This window comes from Loa loa (genome assembly GCF_000183805.2).
Source record: "Loa loa unplaced genomic scaffold supercont3.58, whole genome shotgun sequence".
In the NCBI taxonomy this organism is placed as follows: Eukaryota; Metazoa; Nematoda; class Chromadorea; order Rhabditida; family Onchocercidae; genus Loa; species Loa loa.
In genome coordinates, this window is record NW_018108238.1 from 101,560 (window position 1) to 116,863 (window position 15,304).

The 15,304-nt window shown below is 34.8% G+C and overlaps 2 protein-coding genes across 2 annotated transcripts; both read left to right on the plus strand.

Moving 5' to 3' along the window:
• Positions 1 to 3,396: 3,396 nt before the first annotated feature.
• On the plus strand, positions 3,397 to 10,753 carry LOAG_00317 (manba-prov protein; the record flags this gene model as incomplete). Its single annotated transcript, XM_003135857.1, has 17 exons — positions 3,397 to 3,681; positions 4,055 to 4,255; positions 4,558 to 4,634; positions 5,092 to 5,222; positions 5,421 to 5,666; positions 5,979 to 6,113; positions 6,353 to 6,513; positions 6,729 to 6,824; positions 6,901 to 7,011; positions 7,412 to 7,524; positions 7,686 to 7,829; positions 8,134 to 8,257; positions 8,774 to 8,910; positions 9,277 to 9,448; positions 9,867 to 10,060; positions 10,320 to 10,422; positions 10,478 to 10,753. 17 exons carry the CDS (start codon positions 3,397 to 3,399, stop codon positions 10,751 to 10,753), a joined length of 2,706 nt encoding a protein of 901 aa, XP_003135905.1.
• Positions 10,754 to 12,552: 1,799 nt separating this feature from the next.
• Positions 12,553 to 14,089, plus strand: LOAG_00318 (hypothetical protein; the record flags this gene model as incomplete). The annotated part of the gene is made up of 4 exons (XM_003135858.1): positions 12,553 to 12,713; positions 13,028 to 13,058; positions 13,358 to 13,391; positions 13,938 to 14,089. 4 exons carry the CDS (start codon positions 12,553 to 12,555, stop codon positions 14,087 to 14,089), a joined length of 378 nt encoding a protein of 125 aa, XP_003135906.1.
• Between the last annotated feature and the right edge of the window lie 1,215 nt (positions 14,090 to 15,304).

A 15,304-nucleotide genomic window follows, 5' to 3' on the forward strand; every position in this document is an offset into this window, starting at 1 on the left:
CCTATCCAACTGCTAATGGTAGAAGGAATCGCCTCAAAGTGCTAAAGAAATGCTTGATCTGTTTTAAAGACAGTCACAATGGAGAGAGATGTAAAATCAAAAAACAATGTTTTTATTGCAAAGCCCTCCACAACAGTGCGCTATGTGACAGCAGAAGCACAGCTTCATCAAATAGCTTGGTTCATTCCGAAGTTAAGGATTATCACGAAAATCTTCAAATTCCTCCAAAAATGGATTATTCAGCTTCCCTCTATAACTCAACCAACACCACTCGAACAAATACAACAAAGGAAACTTTACTCTTATGTAAGGAAGTAAAAGTTTTTAATCCAACTCAACCCCAACGACAAAAGAAGGCCTTAGCATTATTTGACATAGGCTCGCAACTCTCCTTCATTTCCCAGAAGTTATCGCAACAATTGAAGTTAACAGAATCTGACAAACAAATTATAATTCCATTTGGCATGAGGAATCCAACGCTGTGTCCCACGGCTTCTACGTAATTGAACGTGCAAACAATGGAAGACGACGTTATAAGAGTACATGCTAACGTAGTCGAACACCTAACCAATGAATTGAAGGTCGTGGATACACCAAGAGAAATTCAATTTCAAGAATTAACAAATCACTGGAAGAAACCCGATATATTGATTGGAGCCGATCACTTCTTTAAGTTTATCAAATTGCAGAACGTACAGGAATTGAGTTCAGGTCATATGTTGGTGCAGTCAAAGGTTGGCCCCATGATTGCCGAAAGTGGAGATGTAAGCAAACTTTGTCAAAATAACATTCCTTCACAAAATCTAGTATGTACCGTTAGGGCTAATATTAATTCAGAACTAGAAAATTTTTGGAGATTAGAATCAATAGGAATTCAAGAGTCTCCAAATGATAATGATGATGAAGAAACTTTAAAACACTTTCAAAGAACACTCACGAAAAAGGATGATCGTTATCATGTCTGCTGGCCATGGAGGGATTCTAAACAAAATTTTAAGCGACAACTATGGTTTATACATGGGACGTTTAAAGAAGTTAATCAAAAAATTGCAACTCAAATCGCTTCTCCAGGTATATCATAATACAATCATAGAACAATTACAAACAGGAATGATTGAAGAAGTTCCTCATAATGACGAAGTAGGTGTCATACATTATCTTCCGCATCACGAACTGTGGAACCCTAATAAAAACACTACAAAATTAAGAATAGTGTATGATGCCTCTGCGCATCAAAAGGGATATAAAAGTCTTAACGAGATTCTCCATAGAGGTCCGGTAATGTTACCTGATCTAGTCGGTGTATTGTTACGGATTCGAATGATGAAATTAGTCATAATTGCTGACATAGAAAAGGCTTTCTTACAAATAGGACTACATCCTGAGGAGAGAAATTGTACAAGATTTCTATGGGTCAAGAACCTAGATGAGGAAGTATCAGAGAAGAACATCAAATCTTACCGATTTAAACGAGTACCGTTTGGAGTGATATCTTCACCCTTCCTGTTAGCGGCAACCCTCAAATACCATTTAGATCACACGGCAACTAGTTTGGCCTTTGAAATAAAACAGAACTTGTATGTTGATAACATCATTTTGACTGCAGACGACACGAAAGAAACGATATATAAATATCACGGAACCAAAGAAATTTTTAGGAAAGCGTCAATGAATGTTAGAGAATTTTTATCCAATGATAAGGAATTCAACAAACGAATTCCTGAGGATGATTTGAACAAGACGAATAAAGAAACCTTCTTCCGACTTAACTGGAGTCACGACAGCAAGTGTTGAACTGTTTTTAAAACTATTTTTCCCGATATTTCTATCCTTCGTCTCATTGTAGTACCGGCAGAACTTGCCTACTTATTTAGTAAGAATTGGTCGCAATCAAAAGGAATATATTTAGGTCAGATATCAGGGAATTAAGTGGGTGGAGAGGTAGAAGTTGTTCCGACAAATCACTTTGGGAGTCTTTCCTAACTAAATATCAGGTGTTCTTGTCAAGCTAGAGTCACGGGTTTGTTAGTTGTATAAAGTGGTAATTAGATCTACTTTCCTATTCTGTTTTTACATATATACGTGCATACATATACTCTGTGTCTTTCCCTTTACCTCTTTTTCTGGATTTGATTAGAATAAGTATGAAACTAGATCAGAGCTAAACATAAAATTTATAAACAGGCATCGATATTGCATGATGATCATTTTCGCGCGAAAATTTTTGATTTACATTCAAATAAAGTTCAAATCAGAACTGCTTAAACTGCTTAAAGAATTTGGTTTAATTTAGTAGTTATCGTGATAACCCATTACAAAGTACTGTAGAAGGATGTGGTGTAGTTGTTTCAGTGTATTTTTGAAAGCTGTTCTGCCATTCTGTGCAATGCCGCTGTATAGTAAAATTATTTTCAAAACATATTACACTTGTTAACTTCAATCAGAAGCAGAACTGCTTGAAACAGCATATAAACAGCAAATGTGACATGTTAAAGTTGTGCTCATACATGTAAACATACAATTCAGTATTTACGGCACGAAATACACTGAATAAAAAGTTAAGCTAACAGCAGTGCATGTGGAAAGAGATATTCAACCTGGCCAAAAGATCCTCCACAATCAGACCATGAATTTCATTCACTTTGTCCTGGACATTTATATTTCACTTGTGCCTTCTAATATCCAATGTGTCCTTTGTTATCTCTTCTGTTTCGCAGTTATCAGAGCATTTTGATCAAATGATTTTGATCAAATGCCTCCTTACATTGTTCCCTTCAGGAACAATCGATGAGATGAATCGATACAGCGGGAGTGCTAACATTAATAACTTCCCACAACAGTTCAGTTCAATGTTTTTTTATGAGCAGCTGTTGTTTACGTAAAGAAAGCTGGATGTCTAATTGAGAGTGCGTTTCTTCAATTTATCATATCAGTGATTTCATAGTGCGGTAACCTGAAGGAAGAAATGAGCAGCAAAGGATAAGTTCTTATTCAGATCCAAAGAATCCTTCTACACGTCAGCTCAGCAAGTAGATAATTTCTATTTCTTTCCTCTATTTTATGAATTTAAAAATATATTTGAAACGAATGTTGCCATTATGTTTGAAATTAGATATGTAAGGGTCAAGAAGTAAGGTGAGATGCTTGAAATCTTCATTTCCTGTTTATGAATTTATTTAACTCTTCTTTTTAGTATTATTTTTTTATTAGAAAGAGAAGAATGAAAAACGGAACTGCAGAAGTTTTAAACAGAAGAGTTAAATGATTTCATAAAATAATTTGTTAATTTAGGCCAGCTGATTTGTAGAGCCAAGATAAGGCCGAAATGAAGGAGAAATTAAAAGATTGAAAGAGATCATGTATGTTCATACCATTATGAAAATTTTCAGGCTGGAAATGCTACTCATTGTTTCTCTTCTGTTAATATTTGAATTCAAATTTGGAAGAGTGACACAAAGCGATGGAAATTTTCATCTGGATGAATTCCAGTGGTACTTTCAATCAGCAAATGGCTCTATTCGAGGATCAGCTCGAATACCGGGAGACATTTATCAAGATTTATTCCTTTCAAACTACATTTCCGAGCCACTATTTGGAGAAAACGATCGTTTATTACGATGGGTCCCACGAACGGACTGGACTTATTACACTACATTTGTTATTCCCAAAAACTGGAGCAGGGTAAGTTTCAAGGCAGAAACTGCGGTACTGTTTTATTCATCTTCCTAAGGATCACATTATCAATATAAATAAATCTATTCTAAGTTGTTTCAGTAATGTTTTCGGATATTTCAAATAGTGTTACTGCGTCATAAGATATGAAACAGGTGAAAATGAACTAAGCGAATGAAAGAATTTGGTTGTCTCTTCTTCGTTATCATTTCTGTCACCATTTTACGATTGAGCAGGACGTAGAAATAAATGAAAAAAAGACGCGAATACCGTCTTGTCAATTAATAGAAACGATTACTGAAATCGTACTTCGTGATAGATAGTTGGTATTTAAATTAAGTGAAATTTTTATTAAATTTAATGAAAACTAATTAAATTAAAGATAAATGCAATGTTATTGAACATTGGTGGACTAGACACTGTGGCCGAGGTGTTTTTTAATGATGCATTAGTTCTCAGAACATACAATCAGTTCGTTTCATATCTGATACCTCTAAAACAGTGGAAAATTGGAAGAAACAATTTGCGCATCGAATTTAAATCTCCTATCACTTACGCAAAACAGAAGTCTGAGGAGTACCAAGTTCAGTTTTTTCATTTTAATAAACTTCATGCGGTCACCTATCACATCAACTGCATGCTTGCTAAGCTTATGAATTATGAACATATTCAAATAACACTTAAAATTTGATTTCGAAAAATTCCCAACACCAAATTATGAGATTATCACGGGTTCAGGAACCTATTACTCATTCGTTCCTTCCAAATTAGCAATTTTCCAAGTTACAAAGCATCCAACACCTTCATTTATTAGAAATAAATAAAGAAATTAGAAAATTGTTAGACATGAATTTGATTTTCCAATTTGAAATAATAATAATATAGGAACTATTTGGCCATACTGTTCCTCCCATATGTCCAGTATCTGAATTCCAGGGCGAATGCCATATTAACTTCATAAGGTTTGTATCTTCCTTCCGTTCCTTTAACCTTTATTTTAAGCTAAAACGTTTTTTCCTTATTCTCCAGTCTGTTTTTCTCAGAAAAAAATTCTGCTCGCACCAAAGACCAAATCAAGTATTGGTTTTGAACACTTTTTGACGTTTATATAGATTTGGTATCGTTTATATGGATTGAGTCTACCGAATACTTGTTTCAATAGGTGTAATTATGCCAACTGGTTGCATGATCATCCAGATCAGTTATCTATAAACATTACCGAGATTATATTTGGTACTGTAGTATGACAGTAAAATATGGGATTATTTATACAGTGTAGAAATACTGGTACCACATGGTACAGCCTACTTGATTTTGTTCTAAATTAATGAAATACATATGGATTTAACGAAACTTTACAACTAAATATACTGTATACGAATATCTTTGATAACAACATAGCTTCGGCAAATTTTACAGGAAGATACAAGCAAGCTTCAGCTGGGATTGGGGACCTTCATTTCCAACAGTTGGGATTTGGAAGCCGATATCTATCGAAGGAGTACATTCGATATTCATGGACAAAATATCGGCAGTAGTCTCATTTAAAAGTGATTTCACTTCCTTCACTCATGTTATATTTTGTGGAAAACATAGTTGTAATGATGATATGGTGGAATCTTTTCACGGCACTTTATTTAATTTATCCATATTAAGATGTTAATATACGGAGGATATGCTTCCTTACAGGCCAATATTCCGCAGTTTCTTTTCTATCTATTTGAAACTTTAGATATAACTTATTACAGAGCAGTACTTCATCATTTCGGTAAGGATCACAATGTGGAGTGCAGTAAAGGTCAAATATGCGGAAATGACACTAGCATTGCCCGAAATTTTCATCACAAATCTGTTCATTGCTTCATTTGATCCAATGGATCGAAATATTGTGGAACGAAGAATGTTAGTGCCTAACGATGCCGTTGAGAGATGGTGGCCAAACGGTAGCGGCAAGCAGAAACTATACGAATTGGTTGTCTCAGTGTTTTATGAAGGTTTATGAGAAGTTATTTAACCTTTAAAAAAATTAATTTCCATGCTGAAATCAGAACCGAATCATAACGAGAAAGACTTGAAATCAGCTGGTCATTGCAACTTTGTTGTTTCATTAAAAGTTGAATTAACGAATACTATAGATGTTCAGATTGATAAATTTTAGGTAGCAAACTTTGGGACAGAGTATTTGACATTTTATCATCATTTTGAGGAATGTAAACTCATTTAAGACTATGTTGTTTGCATTGGTACCAAATCGTTCTGGTCTCAACTGTTTTACTGGATATAGGTTATTTCTGATCATTTTCCAGGACAAAATTTTAATAAAAAAATAAGAGTGGGATTCCGAACAGTTGAGCTCATCCAGGACTGTGTGAATAGTGAGAAACCCACATTGGGAAGACATTTTTATTTCATGATCAACAATCAACCTATATTCCTTAAAGGTTGTCTCTCAATCAGTAGAAATTAAACGAAATGAGATTTTTTGTAAATTGATTATTTTTGTTTTTCCATCTCAGCATGGTTCATTAGAAATAAAATTTCCAGAATAACATATATAAGCTTTTAAATGAGCATTTTTGAGGTAAAGCAACATTTCGAAAAGCCTCGTTCAAGTGAATGTGGCAATTCGTTATACTTTACTTTTTCGAATCATGCTGATTCCAAATTATTTGAATTTCAGGCTCGAATTGGATTCCATTATCGGCATTTCCGGCTCGCAACCATCGTTTCAGGGAGAAATTTTTACTTGAATCAGCCCGTGAGTCGAATATGAATGTGTTACGTGTATGGGGTGGTGGTCGCTATGAGAGTGATCACTTTTACGATTTAGCCGATGAACTGGTCAGATAAGTGGCAGTATATATCCATTTGTTCCACTCCCTTGTCCTAGCACCTTTCGAGTGGTTTGTACTCTTGTCTACTTCAATCATAGCCAACTCCAAGGTTAATTTGAATGAAGTATTCAACCGAACAAGTTTGCGTGTATGCTTGCTCCATTTCTGTTCAGCTCATAAAGAAATCTGTGCTATATGAGATCATGCTTGTTGGTGTTGCAGGGATTAATGATATGGCAGGATATGATGTTTGCATGTGCATTGTATCCGGTGGATAAGCAATATCTGGATAACGTTCGAGAAGAAGTGGATGCTCAGGTTGTTATCTTCATATGAAATTAATCTTTCTTGTAAAAATGAACCTAATTATAGCATATGAAGTACAGTATCACAGGTGGACCGACTTCGACATCATCCATCAGTTTTCGTTTGGGCTGGGAACAATGAGAACGAATTGGGTGTTCGGCAGTGGTTCTTTGTGGCAAATTACTCTTTTGCTGTCTCGGTACTTCTTATTTAATATTTTTTCACATTCATTGTTCTCTAAAAAAAACTATGGTTTCTATCTCATAGTTTTATGACCTTTCTAGAGTAACCATCAGTTGATCAAGTGGGTAGTCAATGATTGCGATCAAAATTAGCCTCTCGTAGACGGTCTGCATGCTTCCTTTTTGGCTTGTTTGGAATTTTCAGTACATGTGTTCTATTATTTCTACACTTTAATACGTTCGGTTTATTTCGATAGTTTTCTCAGATATTCGTAATTAGAAAGGAGGCTAGAAAGGATCAAAATAAGTTCAACTTTAATAGATTTTTTTTTCTTCGAAAAGAAAATTTTCATTGAAAATTTTCATTGAAGATTTCAATATCGAAATTCCGTTGCATTCAAATGTAATAGTTCACAGGTATCAGACTATATGAAATTGTATAATGAAACGATACGACCAATTATTGCCCGACTGGATGGTACCAGACCATATCTGCTCTCCAGCCCAACAAATGGAGTCGAATCTGAAATGTAATTATTATGTTTGTTGCAGTTGTTGATATCCACAACAAATTACTCTGAGTCATCGAAGAAACTGTTTCAATTTATCATCGGCTATTACAACTGCAGTTATAATTGGAATACCATATTGAAGATTCTGTAAGTAAAAAAAATTTTTTTAAATCTCCTAGAGAAGGAGGTGTTGCGGAATATCCAGCTGATGAGAAATACGGTGATATTCACTTCTACAATGAAATGGATGATCTGTGGAAGGATTCGACTTATCAAATTCCACGATGCTCTTCCGAATATGGTGTACAGTCGTTCCCAAGAAAGTAAGACTGCTACTCACCCTTGTTTTATATAGGTTAGCACAGTGTCAGAATCTGGAATGCTTTTTATGACTATGGGGAATACTGAAGAAATAATATCGATCATCAGTGATGTTACTTTGCCATATCGGAAATATTGCTTTTCCTGAGGCTGAGAGGATAAGCTTTTAGATTTGGCCTTTGTTTTTGTCTGTCTCAAAAAACTTTTCGTTCTCTCATATAATCCCAGTGCAGTTGGAGTATTGAAAGGAAAAAGAAAGAGGAGATAGAGATTCTGAAATTTTGGTTGTTGTGTGATTGTTTTCAGAGAAACGATGTTGAAATGGTTAAATGAAACAGATTGGTCCTATACAAGTAAAGGGATGAGACGTAGGCAGCATCATCCTGGTGGATTCCTGGCTCAACTTTCTATGGTCTTCTCACATTTCAAAGTAATCTGAATTGTTACTTGTTTCATCTTTTTTCCTCTGATTTAGCTACTAAATGCTTATCTCTTGATTAGGTAATTAAAATACCATATTAAATACTGGATATTTTCTCACTGGATATTATCAAGGGTTACCTCATTCTTTGAGAAGATTTAATCGTCATGCGGAAGAGTGGAGAATGTCGCCAAGATTAACTTATCAAATTGTTTAACTTAGGCTCCAATTGCACATGCTTCCTATCCTCATAGGAATAACTCTGAGTCTTTCTTTTCTTCACCTCATTTCTGCCAATGTTGTAGCTACACCTACGTTTTGACAAACTAATGACTTGTGAATAGAGAAAAATAAAATCGAGAAGGTTCAGTAAATCGAAGGCTCTTTAACCTAATGGCTTAAATTTATGCTCATACCTAACATGCAAAATTTTGTATGCAATGATAAGAATGTATATCCTTAGTGATCAGTGTTAGTCAAACCAAAATTTTATCCATAAGCTGTTAATAAGACATTTAGTTGCAGATTCCGAATGAATGCGGGAAGGTAGTGAACGAAGATTGCATGTATCTGAAAACGGAGAAGTTCATGGACCGTTTCGTGTACTTGTCCCAGTTCCACCAAGCGGTCACTTATCAAGTACAGACGGAGCATTATCGAAGGTAAGCTTTATAGTAAATCCGCATATGTAACAGAATAAGGAAATATGCATTGCCATGTTCGCATTAGCTTCGCATAATGCTAAATAAAATAGAATATACAAGATGTGCCGGGAAGCCAAGTAAAAGTAATAGCCATATGAGGGAGTAATAAAAAGCTGAGGAAGTTCTATGTATTCACAATGAGAGGAAGTACTGTTGGAAGTTGACGAATGATGAAAAGTGTTAGGATTTCATATGTTTTATCCGGCTTCTAAGTTTCACTTACCAACAGCCCAATTTTTTACTTAGTTCCCTTCTCTTTAGGAAAAATAGAGAGATGGTCAGGGTGGGTAGAATATATACCATATGGAAAGTTACAAGTTCCAGATGGCGTGGACGGTTGACAGAAGATGGTCGTGGTAATACGATGTGTGCTCTATACTGGCAATTGAACGATCTATGGGCGGCACCGACTTGGTCAACAATCGATTTTGAACTTTCATGGAAACCCGCTCACTACTTTGCTCGTCGATTCTTTGCACCAGTTATTCTTTCTGTGGTGAGTCGTGGTTTTCATTCAATTTATTTGATAACAAAATAAGCGCTATCACTTTACTAGTCCGTTATCACCAATTAATTCACCTGGAATAATCCGCAAGTAGTGATGGTACCACTTCAGTACTGATTTATGCAAGAATCCACGTGATTTTAATTAAATGGAACAGAACAAATTCGAAGCAAAATGGATTCCTTGTCTCTGCATTGTCCGGCTGCTTCTGCTTGAGAGTAAATTGAAATTTCTTTAAATTTTGCAAGCTGAGGACAGAACTAGAAGATCAAGTATACTTGTGGAATCACTTATACTTGCTCATCTTTGGATGCAATTCAGTTTTCATCTAATTTGCTTGAAAAATAAACTTGGCAGTAAATTGTTGAAATTTTTGCTCTTGATTCTTCTTTTCATAAATATTTTACAGGCAATAGGCGAAGACATTCATTTATTTGTTGTATCAGATCTAATAAAACCAATATCCAATGTAACAGTGATCTTGGAAGTTTTCTGGTTTGATCGTTTCCTTCCAATTCACTCATTTAAACAGGAAATTAATTCAATTCCCCCGCAGTCATCTACTGAGATCCCTATTGATGAAGCAATGTTCAACGGAATAAGGTTCATTTTGTCCCATTTAATTCCCTATTTTTTGAAAATTCGACAAAATTCCATAGATTCCATGATTCGATAAAATTCCGTAAAATTCCATAAAATTGTTACACAAATTAACACCAAAGATTGTCAACTGTATTTGAGTCTCCTAAACGAAAATTACAATGACTTCTATCAAATTTTTGCTTTGTATTCGTGCAGGAGAAATTCCCAAGTCTGGAAATGAATATGCTCGAATATGCTCTTTAAACTCCTTGTTTTGTAGAAAGGAAAGAAGCGACCGATATGTCTTGCGAGGAAGGATGTTGTCAAGTAATGGTACTCAAATTGGTTATGATACCATTCACTTGCCTGATAAGCTGTTTAAGGTAGGAAAAGTTTCACTGTCAGCATAACTTTAGTGCCTTGCTGGAATTATTTCAGGTAGATGAAGTGAGTTTCGGAAAAGTCTGGATTCGAAAACTGCACATAAAAAATGACATGTTATATGAGTTGAAGCTAGAGGCCGACAAAATAGCACCTTTCGTGTACATGGAGTTAGCTCCAGGACTAATCGGATGGTTCTCCGATAATGCATTTACGATGACCGAACCGAAAAAGACATTAGTACTATCCTTGTTCAAGAAACCTGAACGTCAACTGACCGAGAACGATATTACCATTTGTTCATTACATGACTGTGGCAAAGCTAGCATATAAAACTTAATTTTCTTATACATTCCAATACAATCCAGTTGTTCCCTGCAAAATAATAAGTTTAGTTTCAACTTCAACTATTGGTTCATCACAAATCAGCAGATAGTTCGATGAGTCATAGTTTGTACCCTTGATGAGTCATCAAAATAAAACTACATCAATAACTACATTACCACGATCTTCCATTTAATCAGTCTGGCATTTCTCCCATTTCCGGTGAGAGGCGATTCGTGTCAGTAAAAACTTTTCAAAAAAAGTTTGCGACAACTGCTATGATGCTATTGCACCAATTACATAAAGAAATAACATAATTAGAGTTAATCGTATTATTAGGATCAGTGATAGCACTGATGTTACTGGCGAGATCATTAGTACTATACTGCCAGAGAACTACCTTTACAACTTTATAAGGTCGCTATCTGTTTTCACTCCAAAAATTGAAATTCAAGCTTAATCATCACGCAACAATATCTTCCCAAATAAAATTTGACAACATGCTGATAGTCCTGATCTCATTTCGGTTAGAATTTTTAGTTAAAAATTCACGAGACGGCTAATATCTGTGGACAATCTGTCTGAAACTTCTAAGACAAGCCTGTCACAGAATAAGATGGATTTTTTTGTTGAAAGAGGCATTCTATCTAAAGGTGCTGTAATTAACATGAGATTGTCAAAGGCTTATTTGGATTGAACTTGTATCGATCGAACTGATAATGTGAGATGGTCGAAAAATATGTCTGATTTTGTAGTGGGTAAAAAAAGTTCCTCCATGTTTTTTTTTTTGCTTTTTGAATGTATCTGATAGTTCTTGCACATCGGAAGTATTTACATGTTTTTTTGGTATGAGTCACAGATTTGTTTTATTCCAGAATTTTTCATCAAAGATAACTGTTGTGTCGGAGCTAATGTATTCAACAACTTCTGCAAAAAAACCTCTAAGAATACGCTTTCATCGTGAACAGAATGTAGTAGTTCGGATCCTCAATACCACTGAACTGAAATTTCAACAAGTTCAATTCGTTACTCTTTCAAGAATTGAGAATTAATAGTCCTTAGGTCATGATGGGCATTCGAGTGCAGAATAGGCAAATGGCCGCGTGTACTTCATTCGTTTACCCTACCGATAAAATCATCAAATTTTACTCTTAAACTTGAAAGATTTACCGAGCCAAATGCTACTAAAGTCACAACAAATTGAGGGACACTTATGGATATGGACGAAAAAAACCCATCTCCTGAATCCCTTTCTTCGTGCTTTTTTTCTGTCTTTTTAATGAATGGTGGTCGAGAATTTTAATGACCTCAAACCGTATGGTTTTGTTGTCCCATTATTATCTCGATTGTCTAAGTTTATTTGCTTGAGTGGCATGAAATGACATGTACGACCATTTCCTTCATGTCGTATTAATTTATATAAGAAATCTTTGCTTAAAAGATGAGTAAAGGTAATAAATATGTCTTTCAGGATGGGTAAGCATTATCAGTGATTAACAGATGCATTCAAACACAGAACTGGGAAGCTGAGTGAACGGTGTAGACAGAATCTAGAAGATGTCACTTGAACAATATGCGCCTAAAAACTGAAGAAACGAACTTTCCTTATCCCTTGTCGAGAATGGTTACTCTTCAGCATGACGAATTGCTTGCTGTAGTTAACAACTATGAATACATTTACATAATGAAGATTTGATACCACTCCGATATCAAGCCAAAAATGGTAAACAATTCCTTAACAAAATGAATATGTTAATGAAATGAAATACTAAAATTATGCCAAATGATACCGCAATGATTCATTAACAATGAAAAAACAACATTTGCTTGACAAATATCATGCTCTATTTGTTTCTCATGGGAATTGTATCAACGAAAAACTCTTTTCAGCGATGGAAGGAAAACAAATTCAAGCTGATATCTTCGCTGGACATTTTACTTCACCAGTTATCGGATTTCGGTCTGAAATGTAAATGGAACATTTAGAATGTCGTGCCCAGAGTACCAAAATTTCCCAAGTCTAGTTTTCGGATTTGAATACTAAATTTTTCGCTATTTTTATAAAATCAATTTGAAAAGTATCCAAAAAGTTTTTTGAAGTCAGGAAAAAAATTCCGCATTAATTTTTTTGATCATGGTACTGATATGAGAATGCCCTTGAAGGCGTAGAATATAAAAGTGCGAACAGGTAGTTAAACTGACTTCACGTTTCCTGACTTCAAAAAACATCATCACTCATGCGAATAATTCCAATCAATCTGGAAAGGTTACTTTTTTTTGCAGTTTCAATATAGAAAGGAATGAGTGTATACCCGTACTACTTCATTAAAATGACGTCTTTTAACAAAAAATCGAGTAATTTAACAATTGTACATAAAACTAAACTCCCGATTTAATTTATTCAGGTTAATTAGCTCTTCTTCTTTTCCCTCTTATTCCTTCTCAGTGGCTCATCCTCATCCTTCATTCAATGGAATAATTTACAACCGACCTGATCTTGATTAAATTTGAGAACTTCGATAAAGATCTTTGTCAGCGTATACCGTAAGACAATTTTTAGAAAACAGTAGAAGTGATGGCCGATATTATAGAAATAGAATAAATCATTTTAAGGGATCAAATTTTCGCAATCTTCTGTTCAATATTGGTTGGTTTTGATGTTTAGTGTTCGAAAAAACGATCTATCTATCATCTTATCGTAATTACTGTACAAGTAAGATTCTTCCACAAGCAAGCAGGGAAGCACTATTAATCAAAAGATCAGATTAGATGGGACGAGTGCAACATAGCTGACATCATAAGACATTTTCAATAGGCTATTACGATGATATCAGTCGTACAATTCCTTCATCACTTGTATATTCATGTAAGCAATGATCACTCTCGCGATGCTGTGAATTTAGTTGTTTTTTTCGATGCAGTCAAACAATTTTAAATATAAACAAATGATGGCACTCAAAATCAGTTTCAAAAATTGCACTTTGTTTCTCTTATGAAAATGTTCATTGTTAACTAAAATATTGTAACTACATTATAATTACAACATCAAATATCGCCCTGCATGCAATTAATAGTCTTCCATTCTTTTACAAAAGTTATAAAATGAACAATGTGGAATTTCTTAAGTCTAGACGTTTCAGCTATTCGAAAGAACGACCAGAAAACTAACCAAGTACAGGTATTGTCTTTTTAGGTGTTCGAGTAGGTGATTCAGATGCATCATTCTCAAAAATCGATGATTTGAAAGTATTTGAAACTTTCTTAGAAGGTGTCACTTGCTCCACACCATCACCAAAGATGCGCTCACGTGTGTTTGCTGATGAACTGCTACGTTTGGGCGTCTGAAATCAAGCGCAATCATACAAAATGGTAGGAAGTTTCTGTCTATTTAAATAATACTAGGTTTTTTCCTTCTCGATGAAGTATATTCCTTCATATTTCATATATTCTCTGGAAAAAAAAAAAATTTGAAAATGGGAAAATGACAATAAAGGATACAATTACCTTTAGTATCACTGTCCTGTTAGCAAAATACGACACAAAGCCCGACGTGTTGAAAGTTGCGGAGTAGGTAAATTTTCAACTTTCTAAAATATCTTGCCAAAAACTTGTTCAGACGACGCTTATATGTACTTATATATAGCAACTATCTAGTTGTCCACTTCTCCCAAATTTGTTTAATTGCACTAATTCTTTCGGAAATATTTATTTAAATTCTAATTAGATCATCAGTAATTGCACCATCAAGTCTCAATGAAACAAATCCAAACTTGGATCTCTGCTTTCCGTAAGAGTGCCTCATTAGAATTGCGCCTCATTTGGAATAAAGCCTCATTGGAAACAGTATCAATAGTATTTGCATATCTTAGACCAAGTTAAGCTTAGAACATCAACAGCTATTAAATTGTTTTTCGGTTGGATCCAAATGTTCTTCCTCCTATCCCATAAATTTAGTTATTTCGCCTGACCTATACAGCTCTTTTTATTCTAGCCTAGCAAATATTTCTTCCACACTGCAGAGAATCATCACTTTGACTCCACTTTTTTTTCCCCTTACTGTACGGAATTAATTAACGGATGTCAAAGTTAACTATATCGGAAGCGTTACGTGCATCTCTTCAGTACCACTTCCAACTCTTACTTGATCGTGAACGTAATTAAGACGAAGAGGTTATTAGCGAAGTACCTATGTGAATACTTTCTGGAAAAACTGAAGACCAACCAGAATGGTCGGAAAATCTCACAGTGATATTTCTACTTTATATATAAGAGGAGATTTCATAATCATTGATTTTCTTGAAAATAATTTTTCGAAGAAGGAGCCTATAAAAGGGAATTAATTTCCATTTGAAGCAAAATACATGTCGGAAAATCTTAATTACAGCTCTAATTTTAACCGTGGCATACTTCAGTTAAATGATTAAATTCTTTCCCATTGTAGCACTATATATCACCCCTATATTTTAAAAAACCAAAACCTCAATCAATATCCCCACTAATCGATACTTGGTAGAAAAGAGCCCCAATTTGTTCAGTTTACTCCTTGTATACCATTTAGTA